This window comes from Anoplopoma fimbria, chromosome 24, assembly GCF_027596085.1.
Source record: "Anoplopoma fimbria isolate UVic2021 breed Golden Eagle Sablefish chromosome 24, Afim_UVic_2022, whole genome shotgun sequence".
Classification (NCBI taxonomy): domain Eukaryota; kingdom Metazoa; phylum Chordata; class Actinopteri; order Perciformes; family Anoplopomatidae; genus Anoplopoma; species Anoplopoma fimbria.
Genome location: NC_072472.1, coordinates 4,416,811 through 4,443,696, shown reverse-complemented (window position 1 = coordinate 4,443,696; position 26,886 = coordinate 4,416,811). Strand labels below are relative to the sequence as shown.

At 40.6% G+C, this 26,886-nt stretch overlaps 1 protein-coding gene across 1 annotated transcript in view; it reads right to left on the bottom strand.

Moving 5' to 3' along the window:
* The window catches only part of jade2 (jade family PHD finger 2), a 171,506-nt gene that overhangs the window by 18,783 nt on the left and 125,837 nt on the right, over positions 1-26,886 (bottom strand). The window contains exon 11 of the mRNA XM_054626084.1: positions 9,317-9,434. Coding sequence (XP_054482059.1) covers positions 9,317-9,434 — 118 coding nt within the window. The remainder of the gene's footprint in view (positions 1-9,316; positions 9,435-26,886) is intronic.

Genomic DNA, 26,886 nt, shown 5'->3' with positions numbered 1-26,886 from the left:
ACCTGCAGGCTTCATTACAGCTACACTGGGGTTTAGAAAAGCTCATTGTATTTGTTTATGTGTATGTGTTGTTCAGCAGTCACTGCAGGGCGAACTGGTCGACCCACAGCAAGTTTATCATTAAGTGAACAGTATGCTCAGGGCTCATTATTTTCACATAACATATATATAATGTATCTGGCTTTTCAAAATAAAAGGGAGCTTTAGAATGTTAACATCCATAATGAAAACGATTCATGTGAAAAATCACATTGAAAAGATACCGTTATTGTTTTTAATTATCCTGACTCTTTGCATGTCACTCTCTTTTGTTCTTTTCACTTTCTATTAGCGGAAGCAGCTACTTTCACCACCAAATACCCTGTTTAATATAAACTGTGGTGTAAGGCATCCTGTTACAGCAGGAAATGGAGCAAAGTGAAGAAACTTTAATTTTGAAATTGAAATATTAATATTCAGTGAAAATCTAAAACAAACGAGACTACAGATGTATCATAACAGCTCTGAAAAGCACAATTTTACACCACCAAAATAACATTTTCACACATTGTGAAAGGGTTAAAGTTGTAAGACATAAACATGGACAACTTCCAAACCGGACAACTCCGTGGTGTCGACCTGTGAGTAGCAAGGTAGCCCCGCCCTAAAGCATACCCTGCTTTATGGTCTGTTTGACTCTAAATGGAGCATCATTTACTAAATGAACATCATGCTGTATTGAAGAAGACTTGAAACTAGAGATTGAGACCATAAACTCATGTTTACAATGTTTACTGAGGGAATAAATCAAGAGAGAAGTAGAGTCATTTTCTCATAGACTTCTATACAACCAGAGGAGTCGCCCCCTGGTGGACTTTAGAGAGAATGCAGGTTTAAGGTTAGGGCCTGGTCTGGAATAAAGTTGTTGACCAAACGACAGACCGACATTACATACATACAGTCATGCTGCTGGAATGGCTAAAATGAATAGCATTTAGCTTGAATAGAAAACGTTCATATATTATTGTAGCTGTTCTGTAGCATGCAGCATAGATTATTTTAAAAATGTGTGTGTGTGTGTGTGTGTGTGTGTGTGTGTGTGTGTGTGTGTTGGTCAGTACATGTCTACACTGTGTGTGGCTGTCATAGCCAGCAGTAGGCTGTCCTCATGCTTGCTTTAGCATGGAGGAGTAGGATGTGCATGGATGGAGCTGAGAGAGACCAGAGAGAGATTTCACACTGAGACGACCATCGTGTGTGTGTGTGTGTGTGTGTGTGTGTGTGTGTGTGTGTGTGTGTGTGTGTGTGTGTGTGTGTGTGTGTGTGTGTGTGTGTGTGTGTGTTTTAAAAGTAAGAGAGCTAAAGGGAAGAGGATGTGACAGTATGGTTCACTACGAGCACAATACTTAATGTTCACAAAGAGAGAAAAGAACATTTGTGTGTAGTTTATGTTTATGTGGTTCTAACAGCTTCTAGCAGATATGAACCTCAGCACTCACAATATAAATGACACGGATCAAGCCCTAAACCAACACTTCACATTACTTCCATCTGGACGCAGACACAGAACACTTAAATGGAGAAGAGCTCCATTTAGTTTTGTTCCTTCTGCAATGGAACATCTGCCCGCTGACACTGCTGTGAGCTGAGATACAACCATAGAGTGTGTGCATTTAACCCATCCCGGAGGAGCAGTGGGCTGCAATGAGCGCCAGGGGAGCAACTTGGGGTTAGGTGTCTCGCTCAAGGACACCTCGGCATGTTGCCGGTAGAGGGGCTTGAACCACCAACTTATAAGAAGTGGACGCAGACCTCGTCACGTCACACGTTTGTATGTTGACTGCTGTTTTGAAGCCACGAGTTTGGCATTTTGTCCATCGCCATCTTGTTTTTTTTTGCAACCACTGAACGAAAGTGACCATATTTGGACACGGAGGAGTGACTAAGGAGACACCATATATGGCTCTTGTGTCGACCTGTCAATCACAATACAGCCCCGCCCTAAAGCATACCCTGCTTTATGGTCTGTTTGACTCTAAATGGAGCATCATTTACTAAATGAACATCATGCTGTATTGAAGAAGACTTGAAACTAGAGATTGAGACCATAAAGTCTCGATTGAAAGCTGTGGTAGTTTGTTAAAGTTATAAGTGTGACAAACATGCACAGAACACAAGAAGAAAATAGAGTTAGGGTGCATTTTAGTGTCAAGTAAGAATCAGGTTTGTTAGATAAAATATACATTTTATATATATTTTTTGTATGTCTGTATAGTTTGCTTGCAATCACACTTCTTTTACTCCACTTTTCACTCGTTTTATCCTTCCTTAAAATCAAAAAATGGCCCCTTCCAGATGTTGGTCCAGCTATGATACACACCCTGACACCGTTTTGTCACAATGCTTTTGTTCTTTCGAGTGAAGAGTTTTGAATTGCCTTGTTACTGAAATGTGTTATATAAATGGACTTGCCTTGCCTTATGACAGCTGGATTTTTTTAAAGAAAACTACACGGATGTAAAAATATGGAAGAATTAAAGAAAGCTGTTTCCCCTGATAACTATAAAACCTGCCACTTGCAGCACTTCTCATGCACAGCAGCTTCTGATTTTCTACTTTGGCTTAAGCTTTGCACCAGAAAACAAAGCTAACATCCTTCCTGCCTCCTGTGTTTAAAGCCTGAACACAGATCTGTTGCAAGAACTGTGTCAGATTAAAAAGGAAAGGCAGTTTGACATTCTTGATTTACAGATGGCTCAGGTTTCATACCTCTATGCACGAGAAGATATATTTATATAATAGACATATTATCCATCTCAAAATCTCAAAAACAGAATTGTGTTTACATCCAGGGTACACTTAGTTTACAGGGTTCTGCTAATCAGAACCTTATCACTAGTCACACGGATGCTGGACTGCCAGTTTAACAACTATAACTCTTTTTGACAGCAGGAACTTTTCCAGGAACCCAGAAACCTTTTTTGGAAATAAGCAAGTTTCTGTGCTTTTCAACCAAAGATAGCAGGTTCTAAATTTAGATCCTGGTCTGTAGTTCTGGTGTTTTCAGTCTCCTTTTCACTGCCTCCACTTTTCCTTTCTATATACTATTTATAGTTATTTAGATTCGGTGCAAAAAGTTCCTAGTTTTAGTTCACCTTTGTTCCTGGTCGGAAAAGGTCCCTGCAGGCTAACTTTGAACCATTGCTGTCAGTTTAAAGGTTCGGCCAAATTATCAAATTGGAGTTTTCATTCAGTGGATGAGAGCAATGCTACTATTGTAATTGTAATTATCTTAATTGAAGTACTCACCTGGGAAAGTTTCATGGTGATATCTATTAGTTATTAAATTTAACCTATTCACCTGTAGTGTCTTTAAAATGTTATTTTACAAAACATATCTTTAAAGGCCGTTTTCTCTAAATTAGTTTTTTCTCAGACTCTGAGTCAGAAATCTCCACTTCAGTAGCTCTGTAGCTCCCACATACACCAAACATTACAGTTTCATTCCTATCTATATTCTGAAGATTTTGTTCTAGAAATGTACGCAAATTAGCATATATTTATTGAGGTAACGATATAATTGCAATTTAAAATATAACATTTCTGATCTATTGTGATATCAAAAATAATAACCATAATGCGAGTCATCCTCTAGGGAAGTTTGATGGTGATTTCTTTAGGTTAAACATCCCCTAAGGAGCATTTGGTAAAAAAGTAGAGGTACATCAACCAGACACTTCTCCCCACGTTTCCAATTTATTTCACGGCCGTTGCTGAAATAGCGGAGGCCATTAGCGCCGGGAGATCTTTGAGGAAGCTCCCAGAGGGAACTCTTCTTCACACAGCGCTGACATTGTAATTTCTTTCTGTTCTTTTGTTTTGACAGGAGGGCCATCTTATCCTCTCATCTCCCAGGGAACATTTTTCAACATTCCCCCCCCCCATATTTTTTATTTCCTAATCTGATCTTGTTCTTTTATATGTTCTACAGCTTGGAAAGCTAGTCTTTGGTTGTTTTTTTTCAAGGACACCTGCAGGCTCTGCTTTGCCCCTGCAGGTTTGTAATCTCAGCGCAAATCCAACTATCAGCAGTGAGGAACCATTTCTAAACACTTTTTTTTTGTCCGTTCCATGCTTTCTTTTTCTTTTTTGTTTCCACATTCTGCTGTTGCCTTTCTCTCTTCATCTCTGCAATATTATCCTCCCCTCCAAACCGCATTCCCTCTCTTGTTTAGAAGGTGCAGCGGCACCAGGGGATTCGTCTTTTTGAAGTGTGTGATTAATTTCCCCTCTTTCTAGGCGCGCTGAACTGCAGCGTGAGTCGGTGTGTGTGTGTGTGTGTGTGTGTGTGTGTGTGTGTGTGTGTGTGTGTGTGTGTGTGTATGTGTGTGTATGTGTGTGTGTGTAACCACTGTGTCCCATTTCTTACCTGAGCTCATTAGTGCAATATGAGAAAGTTTTTTTTTTGCCCTCTCCCCAACTGTCTCTCTCTCCCTCTCTCTCTCTATCCACCCTTTCACACTCCTTCCTCTCTCTCATGGTCACTGCTCCTGTTCTGTCTTTCATCCTATTACCTTCTTGTCCCTTCCCATCCTCCTCTTCCTCCATCCTTATTTTTTTTCTGCCTTCCTCACGCTCTATCACACATGCACACACACACACACATTTGCTGAGAGCAGATCAGAGAGGCCAATACTAACCACTGTCAGCTTGTCACAGCTCAGTTTGAGCCAAGATGTAAATTTACTGCACTTCCTGCATAATAATGATGCTGTGTGTGTGTGTGTGTGTGTGTGTGTGTGTGTGTGTGTGTGTGTGTGTGTGTGTGTGTGTGTGTGTGTGTGTGTGTGTGTGTGTGTGTGTGTGTGTGTGTGCCTGTGTGCCTGTGTAGAATATAACTGAACTTGTCTTTTTTGAAGAAAAACACCTGGGCAAAATATATTCATATAATATTGATATTGTGATACGAGAATAGATATATTTTCTTACATTTTGTATATTGTATTATTGCATAAATGATGTGTTTTCCTGGTTTTACTTTACAGTAAAGTGATGTCATTAGCTGTTCTATTATTTGCCATTTTACCACCAATATGGATGATTTATTTATCAAAGATCTCATTGTGGAAGTATTTTGTGAAAGCAGCAACACTACACTATTTGAATTTCTCCATATGGCCCAGCTATACATTTATGAATCTCTCGCCACAGAATGACATCAGATGCCGCATCATCACGCAGACCTTCCTGTACTTTCGGCATCATGCTTGCCTGTCTGCGTGTGGGACTACGGGGATATCGGCCGCCTCGCTGGTAACATGCTAGCATTCACAATGCATGACGAGAGCTGGCCCCCCGACATGACAGACAGGCAGATAAACATGACAGACAGACAGGCGGACTGGCAGACAGCAACGTGGAACATGACAGGTTAAGTGCTGTGAGAGACAGACGGGCCGACAGAGGTTTGTGGTTCTGTTTCCAGGTGGTTTAGAGAAGAGATGTGTGTGTTTTTAACATTGAGAACAAAAAAAAAAACAAGCCTGGAGAGAGATGAGTGGAGGGAGGATAGTGGTGTTGATGCATGGCCACCTCAGGGTATCTGCAAGCTTCTGAAAATCTGATTTTACACATCGGTATTCGATGTCAGACATATTTTAAGTGCCAAAAAAAGAAAACAACCTTTTTTAAGACACATACTTTAAGACTGAGAATATTGTCAGTGTCTTTAGACCTGATATCCAACACGTTCTGCTGATTGTTTTACATTTGTTCTGCATTTATATAAGAGCAAACATACATTTGATCAAAGTGAATATGACCTAGTCGAGTGATAAATCAGTTGTAGTTTATGTAACATTTGTGATTTGTTTTTAATTTCCTAACTCTCCCACAATGCTTAGAATAATTAAGCCATCTGAACAGAATTTGGGTGTATTGTTGTTTGAAAAACTATTATTCTTTGCAGTTACCTTTACTGTCACAAAATCAGTTTGAGTGGCCAGAAGGACAAAATAAGAACAAGCTGGTGACAACTGATGGACTGACTGGAAAAAAAGTGTCGACACGAGACAACCAAGGGTAAGATTGAGGAGCGGGAAAGAGGACACCGCAAATGAGAGGAAAGGACAAGAAAGAAAACAGATGGTGGAGAAAAATAGATTCAAGCTGAGGATACGGAGGAATGGAGAGTGGAAAATAAGAGTGAAAGAGAAAAAGAGGCAGAGAAAAAGAGGTAGATACAAGGTGAGGGACACGACAAATCATTATAGCAGACAAGCTCATCCTTCACTCTCTGGAGCTCTCTAACTCACACACACACGCAAACACACCAACACACACACTCACACACAAACTGTCCTCTCTAATCTAACTCCTGTGGCAGTGAGAATAGATATGGCTGTTTAGTGCCAGCAGCACAGCTCCCGGTACCTGATGGCAGCAATCTGCTGAGTCAGCAGCTCTGCTCTGCATGCGTGTGTGTGCGTGTGTGTGTGCATGCAAGTGTGTGTGTGTGTGTGTGTGTGTGTGTGTGTGTGTGTGTGTGTGTGTGTGTGTGTGTGTGTGTGTGTGTGTGTGTGTGTTAGAGAGAGACACAGAGGGAGTTAGAGAGAGAGTGAAAGTGTTTGTAAGATTTAGTGGAGTGTATAAATGTGTGTATGTGCAGCCTACCTCGGGAATGATGAGCAGTGAAAATTGAGCACTTCTAACCACACACACACACACACACACACACACACACACACACACACACACACACACACACACACACACACACACACACACACACACACACACACACACACAGCCACAGGGGCGAGCTGACTTGAGTTCACTGTCATTACCATGCCAGCGAGACGTAACTGCTATTACCATGACAACAGGCTTTCCCTGTCATGGCCATGACAGCTGCAGGTCACGATTACTAGAACTAATAAAGGTTCCTCAATATAATCCAAGGCAGAAACAGGTCACTTTATTTTTCTTACAACTACACTTAAAGGGCAACTTTAGTATTTTTCAACCTGGGCCCTATGTTCTTTGTGTGAATGGGGACAACAATTTATTAAATTGTTCCAGTATCGAGCGAGACCGCAAAACAGACTGCAATGTAATCCTTTGGCCAATTTTCGCACCACCACATTTAAACCCACTAAAAGTGCTTCTTTTTGCCACTGACAGGCTCAGATTGTCCTTGTAAGTGTCTGAGAATATTATGGAAAGGACACACCAGAAAAATAAAAGGTTTTTCTTTACTTTTTCGCTTCATCTGGTCTGTTTGTTATCGTGTTTAATCAAGTCTCACTCAAGGAGAAGTCTCGTTCTGAAATCTTCAGAAAACGAAAAACGATTGAAACGTGGGAGGGAGTTGGAGAGAGGAGTGAAGACTTTGTTGTGTTGGAGTATAGACAACGTAGATAAATGTTATCTAAAAGATTTTCGAAGTCATGGCTGAATTTCAAGCTGGTTTTGACAATGTGGATTCGCTGTGATATGTCAGAACGAGATTTCAGAACAAGACTTCTCCGAGCGAGACAAGAAAAACAAACCAGGTGAAGCATAAGGTAAAGAACAACGTTTTGTTGTTGTCAGACACATGGAACAACTATCTCTGAATGTCAGTGGCAAAAACAAGCACTTTTATTGGACGTGCATTGACGATGTGAAATTGCATCCCAGGCTGCTTTTTTCCCCCTACATCTTGTACACTGTATGTATGATGTTGTTTGTATTAGCTGTTGAAGGTCAGAGGACCAAAATGTCATCAATAAAGTGATTAGAAGTGATGGACAGCGTTGGAGATTCTTTGTTTTCTTTCTCCTCTCTACTCTCGCTGTACTCCTGTCTCAGCTGCAGCTCCATTCATCGACATCAGGTGCAACAAACACTGCAGCTGCCAGGCTAATGTTCACAGTTTTATGACAATATCACACCAGCTTGCTCTACACTGGCTGCAAGTCGGTTTTAGCATTGATTTTTAAGATGTTGTTACTAACTTTTAAGGCTCTTCACAGGCTGGCCTCTGGCTCCAGATGCAATCTCACTAGACGTACTAAAGTCCGGATTGGTGTCAAAAGGTGAGGAGTCTTCTGGCTCTGGAATGGTTTAACCAAGGGACACCGATCAGACAGTGAAGTAACTTTATCTAAATCTCAATAAGAAAGCTAAATAAATAAAGAGGCCCCGTTATTGTTGTTCTTGTTCTAACTGTAATTGACTGTTTCTTGAGCCATGTCTGTCGTATACAGTTGATTTAATAATTCTACACATAGCCTCAAGTTTGGCCATCGGGGTATTCACGCTGAATAATACATTATGAAGCGACCAAAAAGGTTACAATTAACTTTCATGAGCTGAAAACACACCTTGAAAGGGTTAAAGTTAAAAGACAAAAACACGTACAACTTCAAAACTCCCTAACCGGAAAACACCATGGTAACGACCTGTCAATCACAAGGTAGCCCCACCCTAAAGCATACCCTGCTTTATATCTATTTTTCTCTAAATGGGACCATAATTTACTAAATTAACATCATAGCACATTGAAGAAGACTTGAAACTAGAGATTAAGACCATAAACCCATGTTTTCATTGTTTACTGAGGTAATAAATCAAGTGAGAAGTAGAGTCATAGACTCCCACACAAACCGACCACATTTGCTTCACTTTTCAGAGCCAGAGGTTGCTGCCTGGTTTACTATGACCATAATTATAACCGGCTCCTTTTGGTTTCCAGGTTAAACGATAATGATGAAAACAATCATTGGAAATAAAAGACAAACGTAGCCGAGTCAAAATACAACAAGATTCTTTTAAAGAATTAAAAAAATGTACCAAATTTAACCTGGTGGTTCCAATAAGATTCTAAATCTAGTTTTAAGCCGATATCTAGCAAACAAAGCAGCATCAACTCATCCACCCAGCTTTGTCCTTCATGTTCTCCATTACAGAGCAGCTGGATGAAATGCATGGAGGTCAGTCACCTGAGCAGAGTGGAGAGGAAGCAGAGCTCCATTTATGTGGATGTTGTGTGTCCCAATATCCTGCTGAACTATTATTTCAGTGTTCACGGCTGTGCAGGTGTCAAGTGTGGCCTACTGTGCAAAAAATGATGACAGGCCATTTCCAAAAACTGTCCACCCACCACACTCAGTCAACAAGGGTTTGGATGTAACCGTTATGCACTTGAGCTTTCCAAATGGCTCTTTTTTTTGGTGTGTGTTGGCGGCCTTGGCTACAGTGATAGAGTGGGTGAAAGGTAACAGGTTTATTTTTACATTGGCACGTTTAGAAAAATCACCACGGACACACTGGTGTTCTTTTCTTTCTCTCTTACCTCCAGCTATGTCCTCTTCCAGTAGTTGTATCTGCAGGTGGAAGATCTTCTCCTGGAGGTCGCACATGGTGTGTTTCATTTTCTCCCTCCGTGTCACCATGTAGCACAGGTTACGCACCTGAAACACACGACATCGCTGTTACAAACACGGGCAGCATGTTGCATCTTGCACCACCGTGATTTAGTGCAGGGACATGAACCTGACAGTGAGGATGAACATTATTACCACATATTTTGTCCAGTCGTGTTACAAATGATCATTCAACAAACAGACTTAACGGTCAATATTTGTTATTTAAAAAAATAGATCCAGCCTGACATCGCTCGTTGTGACAAATTATTTCCAAACTCTTCAGCTCTACAGACCTTTTTAGGCTCTTTCAGTTCATTGTTTTGGTTTAATACCATTATCTTTCTGTCTCAAAAGCTCAATAAACTAAGGGAAAAAAGCACTGATAAACCCACTGTATGCTACCTGCCAACCACCAAACAGCAGGCACATAAAGATAGCAACAAGCTGGTGAAGATAGTGGAATCTTTTTTTTTGATCCAGCAAAAACAAAGCTAAAAGAAGAAAGTTATATTGTTGAAATGAATGATAATATTGCTCTGTGTGTTTTATCTGCTGATAAAGTTGTCAAAACAATCTGTCACGCAATTTATAAAATGTTAGAGGCGTCTTTTTTTCAGCTTTTTTTGTTATTTTCTAGTGGCTAAAAAACCCTACTTTAATAAAGCTAAAGATCAAAGCAACCGGGTATAACATCACAGGGTTATGTGCACCCAGTAATGAGACAATAAGATGTTAAAATCACGAGGTGACTTCCTGTTTCCTGCCAGTAAACTCTTCTTCCACTCAGACCCAAAATCCTGCTGAGCCCTCCTGCTCCTCCATATTGCCAAATTACTATCATATGGCCCTGTAAGCATTAGATGAGTGTGTGTGAGTGGATGGAGAGAATAAAGCTGGAAAGATGCATGTGTGCATGTTTATGTTAAGCGCATATGGATGTTCAAAGAAAAAGCTGTGGCTGTAAATGTGTGTGTGACTATTTTGAATTGGCAGCAGAAGCGAGAGAAGAAGGCGCAGAGAAAAGACAGAGAGTGAAGAGGCTGAGACCAATAGAGAGACAGAAATAGATTGAATAGAGAGAGAGACAGGTTGGGAGACAGACAGACAGTGCAAAAGGCTGAGTAAACAAGATTCGGCACGGTCCCCTGGCAGCTGTAGTTGTTACATGCTAACAAAATCATTTTATCAACAGATGAAACACAGTGAAAGAGAGTGGATGTCCATGTTAGCTGAGGATTTACACAGAAAACTCCAGGAAGGTGAAAAGACTTATTCACATGCAGTCACATGCAGACTTAACCCAGATATTGAGTCTCTTCAATATCTGGGGTCGATGTGTGACTGATTATAAACTTTATTTATGTTCAGTAACTCCACAGAAATATAATAGAAAACGAAAGGAGGGATGCTAATGCTGGGTTATGATGGACAAGATGTACTTCATAAAGCTTGTGGTTCATACAGCTTGTTGCCCAACCGTGTTGGAAGAAGTCACGCTCGCTGGCGGGAAGAATAACCGACTCTGCTAGAGACAGGCAGGAGGCAATAATCCATTTAAATGTGTGAATACCAGCGCACACTTACAGGAAATTCCATGGGTGTCACTCATAGTGTTGCACTTGGTTGCATGCATGAAAAGTGACAGCTACAGGTGTGTAAACGGATATGAGAAAAGCAAGCTACAGGAGTGCTGAACGCACTGCGTACCAAAGAACTACTTATTAACGTACTGCATACGAACCCACTGCATACCAAAGAACTACATACGAACCCACTGCATACCAAAGAACTACATATTAATGTACTGCATATCAAAGAACTACATTTTAACATACTGCACACTAATTTACTGCATACTAGAGTACTGTGTACCAAAGAACTACATATTAACGTACTGCCTACTAACCCACTGCATACTAACAAACTACTAAGGTAGAGCATATAAATGTACTGCAGATTACCGTACTACATATCAAACCACTGCATACTTTAGTAGCGCACAGTAGAGTATTACACACTAATGTACTGCAAATTATCGTACTGCATACTAACGTACTGCATGAGTACTTCATGCATATATACTGCATAGCAACAAACTGCATACCGACGTATTGCATACTGACTTATTTGGATAAACTGACCACATATTGGGAATCCAAACTGTTTCTTTCCTGCATGAAAAACATATGGAAACTTAATAAAGTGACAGCTTTTCGCCTGGCTTAAAATCCCCCAAGACTGACTGCCGGTCTGAAGGCACCCTGATGCAATGCATTGTGGGGCAGTTGAATATGTGCAGTAAGCTCACGTCTCATACCCAGAGATCCTTGCTAATGAAGTACACATGGGGGCATTCCTCACATACACATACACACTCAATTTTACGTCATACTTGGTATGAATATTATGTTAGCATGTGATTCTGAACACAGCCACAGAAACACACAGAACGTAATGTAAACTTGTGGCTTTACTGTTCTGTAAATGTTTTTACGACACCGTGTGCCCCACAGTAAAGGTTTATAGCAGCTTAATGTCCTCATAGGTGCTGTAGTATGTTTGGGTTCAAAGCAAACCGCTAAGAGCTATCACAAACACCGACATGTATGGACAGGACAAATAATGGATCAGCTCCGAATATGTAGAGAACATGCTGTTGTTTTTTGGGGGGTTGTATTCTGCACAGACTTTCAAACACATAGTCGTGACAGCAAAGTAACTGCAGAGAGAGGGAGAGGAAGGGAGAGAAACTAATTGGGTCCAAGCCAGAGCACTTGAATCCCAAACTAACAAGCCAGAAACGGGATCTCTGCCAACTCTCACAACGGTAAATCAGTAATCATGTGTCTCTAACCACATCTGTGTGTGTGTGTGTGTGTGTGTGTGTGTGTGTGTGTGTGTGTGTGTGTGTGTGTGTGTGTGTGTGTGTGTGTGTGTGACAGCATCATGTGTGTGTGAGCCTGAAGATTCGTTGGAACATCGTTCTAATGGAACAGGACAGACTGTGTGTGTGTGTGTGTGTGTGTGTGTGTGTGTGTGTGTGTGTGTGTGTGTGTGTGTGTGTGTGTGTGTGTGTGTGTGTGGAGTGTAGGAAGGCACAGGTATTAAAAAGGAACAAAAAAACCAAGGGAGTACAGATTTAAACACATATACCAGGGAACACAACACAAAACAACATCACAGATGGGAACTACCTCCTAAGTGTGCATGTGTGTGTGTGTGTGTGTGTGTGTGTGTGTGTGTGTGTGTGTGTGTGTGTGTGTGTGTGTGTGTGTGTGTGTGTGTGTCAGCAAGTGGGATATACAGAGGCAGAAAGAGAGTGAGGCCTGTATATGAGTGTACATTTGTGATCAAGAAACAGAACTGGTTTATTTGTTTACTTCAACAGTGTATGTGCAGGTGTCTGTGTGTGTGTGTGTGTGTGTGTGTGTGTGTGTGTGTGTGTGTGTGTGTGTGTGTGTGCATCCCGGCGGTCCAGCAGACAGACTGTTTATCTGTTGGTCTTGATGGATTCGTCAGCCTGGCCTATCTGACCCATTCCATCCCTGTTAGAGCGTTGCAGATAAAAATAGCTGCTCAACTGGGACACAATGTGCAGAGCCTGGCTTTGATTAGGACACTCTGTGTGTGTGTGTGTGTGTGTGTGTGTGTGTGTGTGTGTGTGTGTGTGTGTGTGTGTGTGTGTGTGTGTGTGTGTGTGTGTGTGTGTGTGTGTGTGTGTGTGTGTGTGTGTGTGCGTGTGTACTGTTTTCAAAAACAACTACCTCTGCCTGGACACATGACAAGGGAGTGGAGAGGAGGATGGGAGGTAAAGATAAGGAAAGAGATGAGGGAGGAGAGGAGTTTGGAGTAAATAAACACTCTGCTCAGTCAGAGTGTCCTATTTGACTATTTCAACACTTTCCACAATTTATGGGTGTTTAATATTTTCTACTACATATTTTTAGGCTTTGGTGTGTTGAAACAAATCCCCAATGATTTCAGCGTTTTCTTAGCTTTGCTGTTTTTAAATACAACCCAAAAATATGTCAGCTCAGAAACCTAAAATGAAGTATTCTTGCTCGCCTGGAAAAACATTTTACGATGTAAATTTATGACATAACTATGAGGTAAATATACTTAAGTAGTGATGCAGAGAAATGTGTATTCTACAGGATATTCAACATGGTGAATAATATGTATGTTCTGCAGGAGGACCACGCCATCGGTCGGGTATGTTTGCGTCCGTGAGTGAGTGTGCACCTCCGTGTCTGTCCACAGCTAATGTTGCATTCTGCTGCAGCAAACTGCATAATATTTTAGGTGTCACAGTAAGACAGCTTGGTGAGTTAAATTTAGTTTTTGGCAAGATTGTATGAGATGTCTTATACGATTAACTCAAGCCCATTGCTTGCGTACATTGCCGCTTGTTTCTAGATAGGTGGTTAGCCAATTGTCGGTTGTATTCATTCAATCACACAATACAGATGTGGGCGTTGCAGACACACCTGGAAATGACGGATATTTTCCTCCACAATTCAACCCTCCATCCTCGTACCTGTACTGACACATGCTATCCCAACAACTCATCTTTACTTCTGACAGTCTTTTTTATTCCTCTTCAACTCCATCTGTCTTTATCTCGTCTCTGTCTGATTCTATTCCATCAGCCTGAGCAGCTATCAATCTCTGAATCAGCAAACACAGCACTTCTTCCCTTTTTCGCAGTCCCACTTACACATATTCACCGGCAGACACAAATCTGACAACATGTGTTGGGTGATGAATTTGTTTTAATAAAATATTCCACATTGGTCTACAAATTAGAGACACAAATGAGGGAAGAGTTTGACTCAGATCCACACAGCCAATGACACTCAAGGGAAAAAACAACCACTTTTGCGTCAGGATGGAGGAGCCGATTAGAGTTCATTGTTTTCCTTTTGATAAAGAGAGATGTTACTGCGGTTGCAGTTTATGAAAGTATCAATATTTTTACAAGTCTGGGCATCAGGAGGGACTATTTGTCTCTGGATATCTTCACCAGCCTTAAGTGAAATAACAACCTGCCCTTTTTAATGCTTAAAGCAGTGGAAATGGGTTGTGAATATAGTGTTTTTTTCACTGGACAGGTCAGGAAAAGACCTTGCAGATAATTATCCCAACACATTTTGGGAAAATCAGCCAGTGGAAAACAAACACATGCTCAAAAAAATTGTATAAATTGGAAATATGCCACCTGTTATCCATTTCAAATGACTTTTTTCTTGACCAATCAGGTAATTTGACATTTTTGTGGCACGTCTGGTTATTACAAAATCAATATGACATATTTGTGGACATTGGACGTTCATTAATTTGGCCAGTGTAAATCAAACTTGACAGGTAATTTGCTTCTTTGGCAGGTGAGCCAAAGACGTGATTTAAAACACTGGGCTGAGACAGAAGTAATAAAATATAATGAATCCATCAATAACTATTACCTTATTTTATTTCTTTGTAAAATGCTTACAGCCAGTTTCTCCTTTTAGCAGCCATCAACTGCTTCTCATCCTGCTTCATCCATCCTCCCTTCTCCTTTAATCCCTCAGTGTTTGAACCCACCTCCTCTCTATCTCATCCATCCGTGACACGACAGGCCGGAGATAATCAGCATTACAAGTGTATTAACTGTGCTGAGCAAAGCCAACGCCTCTCCCTCTCTCTCTCTCTAACCTTCACATTGTCGGGCTCTCTCACCCACTCTTTTCTCTCTCTCTCTCTGTCAGAGTGTGTTATCACCTCTCGATGCACTCATCGTGTCGGTCGTGTCCTTACAATTTAATGCACACACAAACACACACACACACACACACACACACACACACACACACACACACACACACATAAACGGCAATGTTACACAAACTATATGCACACGTGTTTTTGCCATCCACTTGCTGACTGTATATCTTACACACACACACACACACACACACACACACACACACACACACACACACACACACACACACACACACACACACACACACACACACACACACACACAGCGGTCAGCAGAGCACTGGCTGTCATCAACCTCTAATTACTTCAACAGGTGTCAGGCAAGAGGGCACCATGCCCTTTATGTGTGTGTGTGTGTGTGTGTGTGTGTGTGTGTGTGTGTGTGTGTGTGTGAGAAAATAAGGGAAAGTGGTTGAGTCACAATGTGTGTGTGTGTGTGTGTGTGTGTGTGTGTGTGTGTGTGTGTGTGTGTGTGTGTGTGTGTGTGTACGTGACAGCCAGAGGGACTAACTGGCTACTTTTCCATCAAAATACTGCACAAATTAAGCACATTTTCAAAAGGTCAGTAATGGAATTCATCCTCTGAAGTGCAGTTAAAACTGGACTTTTATAAAGAAAAATGATTTGGTTCATATTTGGCTTTACATTTAGAAAGTAATTCAACAATTTTAAATATGTGATTAGGTCAGGTGCTGAGGTGAGGACATCTCACAGTTAAAAAATAAACTTCTACAAATAAAAATGACAGTAAAAGCAACTCGGACAGTCAATTTTGAATAATAAAAATCACGTTAAATTCTAATGGGCCTTTTGGGAGGAGACATTTTGACCTGTCATGGCAACATTAACAACGGCTCTGTTTTAATAAAGTGTCCAAGTGACCCATGACAGTGTGACAGGGAGGCCTAACTATTTATTTAAAAAAAATTCCATCAGCATTTATTGCATTTTCTAACAGTCCCTCTCTTCCAGTCCTTCCACCTCAGCCAGGTAACGATTAAAACTTTAGGATATGTCGTTCTATTTTTGACTTCACAATGTGCATAACAGGTGGATGGAAAACATACCGTTTTTAATGAGTGTCTTTCCATTCGGTGTTGTGGTGGTGTGTAGGTGCATTTGAAAGACAGTGTTTGTGTGTGTGTGTGTGTGTGTGTGTGTGTGTGTGTGTGTGTGTGTGTGTGTGTGTGTGTGTGTGTGTGTGTGTGTGTGTGTGTGTGTGTGTGTGTGTGTGTTGCCCCGGGCAGAGAGGCAGCAGCTACGTCAGAGCTAATTCCCAAACTGATCTCTGAGATTGAGTTAAACCCAGTGGGACCAGGGAGGGAATGCATGTGTGTGTGTGTGTGTGTGTGCATGTGTGTGTGTGTGTGTGTGTGTGTGTGTGTGTGTGTGTGTGTGTGTGTGTGTGTGTGTGTGTGTGTGTGTGTAGGTGTGTCTGTGTGTGTGTCTAAGTGGTGTCTGTGACTAAAAATGGATTTCATGGTATTGACATAAGTGATATGTGACTCACATGTGGTAAATTACTGACATACAAATGGAGAGAAAAGAGATACAATAAAGATGCTGTGACACCAAAAAATCTTATTTAACCAATGAGTTATATCTCTCAGTCGGAGAGAGAAAAGTGTAAAAATATGCTACAAAAACAAAAGGACCAAAGGAGATAAGAGCTTCTTTCTTCCTTCACTTCTCCACCTAACTTCCAGCTCAGATCTATATTGACCTGACCCTCTCAGCTCTCAGCGTATCGACTACAGAGCTGTGCTGCTTACTAATCAGCACCATCGACTGCTCATTGGCCTTCGAAAACACACAGACACCACTGGGAGGAAGCAGCCAGCCAAAGATCGGGATTATTGATCTTTAATTGGCCCAATATCACCCCCAAACCCAATGTGTAGAGCCTGGGTTAATTACTAACAAGACAATCCCGACTGGAATAATCAAACCGGAGTGTGCACTTACATGCAGACAGCTTGTTTTAGGAGGAGCTCTGCAGTGATTACAGGACCCAACAGATAATCAATTTGTCACATGTTGCTTAAATATGCTTCATCTATTAGTATTAGTGTGTCGCTATTCACATTAATAACCATTGACAGCTATATAAAGGCTAGAATCATTCAATCAATGCAAACGCAGGTTGTGTTGTTGTAATGATAAGAAAAGAAACACAAGGGCTTGATGTCGTCTCCTCAAGTTTGATACATCAGATAGATATCAATTTCACATAAAAGACTTCTCAGAATCTATCCTGGGAATTAAAATTTCTTCCACATAGAAGAAGAATCCAAGCTTCCGCCGCTTTACATCCTGTAGCCAGAAATATAAAATCGGCAAAACAAACACAAACAGAGAGCTCAGATCGGTGGGAAGTTTTTTTTCAGTCTATTCCTCTTGTAGATGAGATCACTAGAGTGGCTAGAAGATATATCCAAAGTAAGTCGACCTTCCAAAGTCGCGATTGGTTTGCACAGAACGGTTACGGGACTTAATGCAGCTTTAGCCAGTTATCATTTATGTTACTTTGACTTAAAATCAAAAAATTGGGGGCGTTGTAATGACTTAAAAGTAGACTTTTTACACATCATAGAGCCCTAAATGTACCCGAACATTTAGAGGCAGATGGAAACATGTTTATAAGAAGGACGCAAAGAACGATCTCTAGATTTTAAATCGCAATTAATCAGAAAATCTGTTTTTACCCACCATATAAACACAGATTTGATGACTTGACATCTAGATATAAAAGGTTGAAACCTGGCTAAATGTGGTTGAAAGCTTTAAGTAAAAACTACTCTAATCAATATTTTGATAATGAAAATGAATCAAATGATTGTGTATATTTAAAGTTTTATTATAGAGAGTTTAGGGGCCTCTAGCAGTGCGGCTGCAGATTGAAATCAGTTAAATACCCCACAAGTGTGCCGGAGAACTACAGTGGCCTGCAGGTAACGTAAAAATGCAAAAAGCTTTGACTAGAGCCAGCGTTTTAATTGTCTGTTCTGGGCTGCTGTAGAAACATGGTGCCGCAACATGGCGGACACAGTAAAGAGGACCCGCTCCCTATGTAGATATGAACAACTCATTCTAAGCAAACAAAAAAACAATATTCAGAAAACATATTTACTCCATTTCAGCCAACAGATCTGAAAAAAATCCTTTGTTATGTAACAAATCATAAGGCAAAGACTTTAACTGTAGATTTGTTATTTAAAACCACAATACTGGTAATAAACTATAGAGAACATAACTTAAAAAAAGTCAAGTACATCTGGTGAAAGGTGTCTGTACAGGTTCTCCCTCCACAATCAGAGATATAACACCCCAGTGACCTGCGCCGTCAAACCAAACAGCCTGTGCAACACGTCATAAATCATTTTCATGGTCCTTCAGGGACAGTTGGAAAACTCCACCACCTCGCTTCCTCATCCGTCACAACATCACACATTTATGAATGAAAATGTGTGATGTTGGAGAGACATAAATTTGTTGAATGGAGAGGCAGAAAAAGAAAGTTTAGTTTATGGTTGACAAATATCTGGAACATGAAGCGAGTTTAGGAACACACATTTTTTTTTAACCATGGTGGGAAGACAAACAAACGCCACAGATATGTGAAGCTACTGATCCTGTATTGATGCATATGACACAGATCTTTGGTGAAGAAGCTAGTTTCTAGTCACTGTATCTAACCAATGCTTTTGACTAATATTATATTTTTAAAGACCTCAATCCTGAGCTTTAACATCCACCTTAAAGGAATAGATAGATAGATATAGATAGATATTTTTTTTATTTTCCTGTCATGCACAAAAAACGTGCCCAACCCTCATGGGTTTACAAGACACCAACAGTACAGCTGCAGTGGATCCACATCTCATCAGGTCACATTTCATTACAAAATGACATGTTGCTTCACCGCTCCATCTTAAACAAAACATTCTGCCTAGTTAACATTTTAGGATACAAGCTGATTTACTTTTTTTATGCAGAGTTAGATGCAAAACTTTATACCACTCTCATGTCTATGCCGTTACAGCCATTAGCCAGTTAGCTTAGCATAAAGAGGGGAAACAGCTATCCTGGCTCTATTTGAAGGTATTAAAATTAGCCTCCCAGCACCTCTAATGGCCTTTACAAACCGGGGGTATTTTTTTTCCCGTGCAATTACTTTGTATGCAATATATATTTTTGGGAACTTTTCTTACTATACTGTACTGTGATGTTAAGTATTTTCACAAAGAATGCGAAATGTTGCACGGCGGAAAAAGCAACATAATTTATTTCCAGAATGAGGTTGATTCTTCCAAGTTTTTGCAGGGCAAATAAATGCATCGACCAAATCATGTTGTTGACTTATTAAAAATGTACACTATAGTACATAACAACATGGAGGCTCCGTAGTACAAACCAAGAGGGCAAACTTTATTTCTCTTTTTAACCTTGAGAAAGTAAGCACAGACAACATCTACTTAAAAGTCCTAGACATACACTGCGTCACTGTTTACCAGATATAACTCAAATACACTCAGATTATCTCGCTTAAAGAAAACTCAATAAAATATCTTACAATAGCTTGCGCTATACAACATTTTACCTCAGACAGACTGCCAGACGCTGCTCTGGGTCAATAGGATCCCAGTAGTTAGTCCTCTGCCCGCGCAGATCGATTCAAACCTTCTATTGAAAAAGTGCTGCAACTGTTGCAAATATGCATTGCTGCTGGTTCGAATAGTTTTGTTGCAAATATTTGCAGGCAAGGATTTCACATTGTTTTGGTTTATTCGTCACTCCCCCAGCGTGTAAAAGGCCTTAAAGCTCACACATTATACAAACATTTATATGGGGTTGCTGGACAGTAGAGAGATCACTAAGGGATTAAAGTTAAACGAGACTCTGGCAATGCTTTTATTTTGGTAGGCTGGATGAGGTGGATGGCAGACAGCTATCAGACAGCTGCAGCTCGGGAGCAGAATGCATTACTCCAGGTCTCAAATTGCTGCTTTGGCTATCTGTGCGTCAAAGGATTGATTTTAAAATACTATTACTTGTTTATGAAGAACAAAATGGTTTAGGGCCAAAATACATCTCTGATCTGCTTCTGCGTTACAGAGCCTCCAGACAGCTCAGGTCTTCTGGGAGCGGATTGGTTAGTGTTGTGAAGGCCGAAACAAAACAGGGCAAAGCAGCCTTTAGCTTTATGAAACACATATCTGTGTCAAACTTTATACTATTTAAATCAAGCCTAAAGAACGTTTGGTTCACTGCAGATTTTTTTTGCATTGTATTTTAATTCATTATTACTGCTCATTATCTTCTCAATGTTTTTCCTTGCCATATGTAAAGCTGAAATATCTTTGTGTTTTAAAGGTGCTATACAAATAAGCTTGCCTTGACTTGCCATCAACAGACTGTTTTAAAATACCGTGGGCTGAAATAATAGCGGCAAGAAAAAGCCGATCTTGGCAACAGCAACACAATTATCTGTGCTGTGAATCATAAAGGCCATCAGATAATCTTTTAGCTACCTGGAAGATGAAGTAGCTTGGTGTTGAATTTGTTACCTTCCCTCTGCAGTGCCCTTCAGAGGACCCTAAAACTGTTGGTTTCCACCCCTGAAGCTGTCCGAGCACAGAGCAATAATACGGCTCCCAGTGGGGGAACGTTGGCCGGCGCTCTTTATCTCCGTTCTTTAACGACTGGTCACGACCCAAAAGAGATCATAAGCATGTAAGGTGAGTGGGCGACAACAAGATAAGAGCAACAATATCTGGATTCAATAGACCTGAATGTAAGAGTGATATTACATTTTATTATCTCCGGTCCTGTGTACTGAAGGACTTCCTTTCTTTTCTCTATTGTGTTTTTACTCTGCCTGGTCTAGAAAAAAATGCTATTTCCCAGTTATTCTTCCCAGTTTATTTCAATCCAACCTCCACTGCTGGAAATTAAAAACACATCATTTCTTACATGCCTGCAATGTTAAACTTAAATAAAAATAATAAAAACATATATAGAACATTTTGAAATGAAGTATGGACGTTTAAATGCAGTTTTGAGACCATAGCTACACTTAAAGGCACACCTTTAATATGTCCTAGAATACAACAGATTCAAGCCACAATAACTCTTGTTTGCAGCATTTACTGTTAGCATGGCTACTTTTATCACAATGCTTTGACTTTTGTAGAGCTCTGACATTGGTTGTGGGGTAACTTAAAAAGTTTCCTCAGCACCAGCACGATTGGACTCGAAGCTAAACATGAGAATTCATTTGGATCTTTGGTTGATAAAAGTTTAAAAAACAGAAGATCGATAACTCATGAATAGCATATGAGAGAGTCTATGTAGGCAAAGAGAGACCAGCTGTGAGGCAAGCAGACATTCAGAGAAACAGATGAGCAGCCAAATGAGAATAAACCGAGAACAGGCAAAGAGGTTAACCATTAAGAGCAATTTGAGGTTCAGTGTCTTCGTGCCCAAAGACACTTTGATATGTGGACAGTAAAAGAAAACTACTGTCTTTAACTTACTCAATGTTTTCCTCACATTCTCCACTGGGCATCAGAAAAACCCAACCTGCCAAATCACCGTTCTTACGAAAGACCTTAAATCATAAATCCAGAGTCCCTGTGGGGCTTGTTCATTTATCTCTTGAAAAATGCTAAATGTGTGTCAACAAATCAGTATTTTTAGAGTATCTTTAAAACACATCCCTGTTTTTTTCCCGTCTGCAAAACGGTTTCAAAACTTTAAAGACTTATCCTGCAGTCAAATTTTTTTTTACAAATGAGACTAGCTAGCAACAACTAGCAAAAACTTTTCATTTCAACTCAGTCCTCTATCATTGCATAACTCATCATCGCCATAGTCTGTATATAAAAAGTGGACATAGTCTTCGTCACGTCACCCATTGGTTTGTGGACTGCAGTTTTTGAAGCCTCGAGTACAGCTTTCTTGCAATCGCCATCTTGTTTTTTTTACAACCAGTGAATGGAAGTGAAAACATCATGCTGTATTGAAGAAGACTTGAAACTAGAGATTGAGACCATAAACTCATGTTTACAATGTTTACTGAGGGAATAAATCAAGAGAGAAGTAGAGTCATTTTCTCATAGACTTCTATACAACCAGAGGAGTCGCCCCCTGATGGTCATTACTTTATTTATACTTTTCAGAACCAGAGATTGCTGCCTGCCCAATTTCTAACGGTCCAATCAAATTCTAAGGATTTTATTTGAATCCCGGTTGTAACTGAACATGGCTCAAATGATCAGTTTAACCATGAAATACGTCATAGTACAGAAGCTAAACATGCTCGTTTCACTGGGAATTTAAGATACAAGACACAGATATGGAAAATGAATAAACGTGCTGCATCAAATGATTGACATTTTGTGACGAGTTCAAAATTACAAGACATAGAAAAGAGTGAGAAAAGACAGGATTAAGCATAAGAAAGAGATAGAGAGGGAGGAGGGAAGGATGGAAACAGAAGGAGCTAGCAAGGGAAGAAGTGAAGGAAGTAAAGAGGAGAAAGTGGGTCAGACATGCAGACAGACAGTGGAGGCTGCTGCAGCTGGAATACGGCAGACTGATGTGCAAACACACACAAACACGCACACCACACTCAAGCACACACGCCAGAGTCTATCACTGCCAGACGCACACAAACTACATGATTTATTAGCTCCTGCTAGTCAGTCGCCGACAGCGTAGCCACGCCCACCTGGGATCCATGGCAACATCATTCTCCCCATCAGAGCTCAAATTTTGTGCTTTTGGTTTTGGGTGTGTGTTTTTCTTATCACATTCTTTACCCAGGGATGTGTGGATGCTCATATAAGATTACATGTGTGTGTCCAGGAGTACAAACATATCGCATACACACTCTGACATGTCGGCTGGAGGAGTACGAGGAGGGAAGTCTGGAGTTCTGCCAAAGCAATAAACTCTAAATAAACCTTGTGACACCAGCACTCTGCTCCTGTTCCTCCTTTCATTCCTCCCTCATTCGCATGCTCCTCTTTTTCTTTTTCCACGTGCACCATCCTCTACTCATCCAGCTGCCTAACCTCCCTTTTCAATCCTCCCTTCCTCAGCCAACTCCCTTTCTTCAGGTTCCTCATGCACAGTTTACGTAGAGATAAAAGGGAGGGAAAAGAGAGAAATGAAGGGTGGAAAATGGAGAGAGCAACAAACAGGCAGAACACACACACAAGCAGAGTTTAATTAAAACGAGAGGAGAAGTGTGTACACCCCGCACTATGTCAAATAGCAAATATGTAAAGATCAAATCCCGGTTATGAAAACCTTATTACTCCAAAACCCTCGGCTCCACCGGATTGAGGTTTTATTGGACAAACTGTTTCATGTCAGCAAACAAAACAGGATTTGGGGAGGGATTAAATTGTCTCCAAAATCTCACTTGACAATGTATCCAGACAGCGTGGATACATCGCCTGTCTTCCATGCAGCATGCATAAGCCCCGACGGGATTAAAGAAGAGACTGGTCGCAGCTTTTTGGGATATTTCCTAAAAGGATCCCTGGTAGTATGCAAAATAAATGAAGTCTAATGTTTTTCTGAACTAACTATCATAAATAAATGACAGCATCACTACATTTAATATTGGGTTGGTGTATCTGCTGAAGTGCTTTATGGCACAAAGTAGGATATATACATTTAATTACTACACAGTTTGGATTATTCTTCACTGGTTTTATTCCCAAAAGGAGTAATTTAAGTTGATAAAGGTTCTATTGTTTCATCTTATCTTTTTTATCTTTCTATTCTATGGACCATGTGCGTGAAATAAGGTGAAATTCAATCCAGATCTACTTTTTTGACTGCACCGTTTCCTGGCTCGAAATAACGTGCATATGCTAAGTAGTGCAGGTAAAATTTAAGTGCACGTAATTCTGAACTCAACATGCACTGTAGCATATAAAGTGTTACACAAGACATGTTGTACAGGGCAGCCAAAAAAGGTGCATGTACAGACAAAAAAGGGCCTTGTTTTGGCTGTTAATCATTAAACTGAGTGTTTGTAAATGCACACAAATCTTAAAAGAAGCTTCATATTCAAATAGTAGCATCACAGACAAACTTCCTCAGTCTTTGCTCTGTACAGAAATGCAGAATAGACAATGGTGAGACTTCGACATGGTTGCTAACACTGGATACAGCCCTAATGAGCAGATGTGGCGCCGCTACCTCCAGAGGAGCTTCACACTATTTGGGCAGGTGAGGGAAAAAAAAGAGGTCTCCTCTCCGTTCACCTCTTCTCAGGGAGGGGAAGTCAGGGAGGAAGTAGTTCAGACTCAAATCACACTCAGCAGCAGGATAAGGGCTTCACACAGCGAGGAGTGAAGCCTAATTGGCTATGTTTTATTGCCCGGCCAGCCAGGGGTAAGTGGAGGTCTGAGGAATGTGTTTGCAGATGCTACAGGGTGCTCAGCAGGGAGGGCTTTATTCCATAACGGGGCGAGAGACCGGTCGGGACAAAAAGATAGCGTGTGGGAAAGTTGATGAAATTGTGCTCGGTGATTTGCGGCGAAATTTAGTTAGGGAAGTGATGGACTTTTTTGGCCCTGACAGGGTGAGCCCAGCTGACTGTAATCTTTCAAGCCTCCCAATTAGTTTCAATTTATTGTACTCTGGATTTACACACTGAGGACAAGCTGCCCTGCTGAAAGGGAGCACGGTGGAAAGTGTACGCTGGCAGCTACTCTGCTCTGCTCTGAGCATAAGTTAAGCAGGTGATCATAATTACACATTAATCAATGTCCTTGCATCAGTATTGATATTTACGACATCTTCCAGCATCAGACTGACCTCTTAAAAAAACAGATTAAAATGCTCTTTGCACCATTAACAAACCTGAAGTTGCTCTCTGTGAATTTCGAGCATGTTGTAAAGCTTTATTGTTGGTATGCGGTGACATTGTCAATGAATTATTGAGAGGGATGTCGAGTGCTCTGAGTGATGAAGGTCGCTTCATGTCAAACTGACTGCGTATGGAGATCTTATCGTAGGGAGCTTGGTGATGTCTGTTATTTTACTTCTTCTTGCTTGGGTGATGAACTGAAAAGTTGTTTTTAACAGAAAGATGACTGATCTGCAAACAGCTGTTAATATATCTAACATTAAAACTGCAGCGACACTTGAGCTTTGAGCTACTGGAGGGATGAAGTTTTGTGGTTTTGACTGCGCCCCAAAACAAACCTTTATATTTCTGAATAGCAGAGCATGGACAGTGTTTGGACTTTGGCTGCACACTATCTTGTTTTAGCATCAACATTGCAATGTGCTCATAAACAGGTAAAAGAGTATCATTGCAGGACGTGTGATGCCGGCAAAATGAACTCAAACACGTCAAGCTGCAACAAACCGCTTGATGCGGTTGATGCAGAAGAAATCCATTTTGTCCATTAATTACCTTCAGCAGAGGTAGCACCAGAACAGTTTCATAATGAACAGAAATATCATTTCAACGGGTAGGGTCAGTACAGTCGGATGTGGAGGATTCCCTAGTGGGAACTCTCCCCGTTTCTTTGCAGTGTCATCAGCATACATATCTATACAACCAGTTTGTTTAGGATTAAACTGCTAGCATGAAGAGCAAAAAGTTCTTCATAGATCTAGCTTTTTCATTTTGCTCTCGAGCACCAGATTGATGCATTAACAAAAAATATATATTGCCAAGTTTGTTATCCAATATTGTGCAGCCCTAGTTAGGACTGAAACAAATTAAGCCTAGCAAGAACATTATTTTGACTAACTTGTTAAAGAACCCAAACTTTGGACTGCATCTCACTGTTCAATCAACAAGTATGTCAAACACTTCTGTATCTAAATTGTATCAAACCTTGTTCAGATCTTAGTCATGATAAGATTGATCATTTCTTACCCTCGGGGCTTGCCAGGAAATATGCGGATACAGCAAACAAAACTACAAACTGCAGATCAGAGAACAAGTCTGTGTGAAAGGAGGCCGGTAGTTTGCAGATCGTTTGGTAAGAGTTGACTTGAATTTTTTAACAAGGCGACAACTGTTTGTACTGCAGGTGTTAACCAAAGAATAAATATCGTTATGCATATTGTAAGACGGAGCAGCAAAGCAGCAACCACCAGACGTCAGTTTTTCTGAGATTTTCTTTTTTCAGTGCTTGGTTGAACTTCCGTTATTGCTGAGTCACTAAAGCTCACTATCACACTGTATAAAGGGTGACAATTCATATCGCACCATTTCATCAACACAGTTCCAATAGAAAGAATGCAAAAATGCGAAACTAGGCCAGTGGAAACCACCAAGGTCCTACTTTACACTTCTAAACTGACTGAACAAAGACCAGTGAAACAAAGAAAACACTGTATGATTCTTAACTGTCAAACTCAGCTAACTTCAATGACACCCTGAGAAAAATGTTTTTTAACATAAACACCATAAACCAGCTCATAAATGCCTCCTTTTGCGGCCTCGGAGAACCTCGTATTCCAGCAAATAAACACCCGTCTCCAATAAATGCCTGGTCAAGAGACTGTTTACACTGCAGGTCATAAAACTGCTCACAAAACCACAAAATGTGCCCGAGGCAGCCGTGATAACATCACTGAAGTATGTCTGCAATGTAATTTGGCTCTTTCATATTTAAACTGGACACGGTTAACTACTATGGTAAACATTAAGCGTGTTCCTGTTATTGAGAGAAAAGTTTGTTTATTGGTT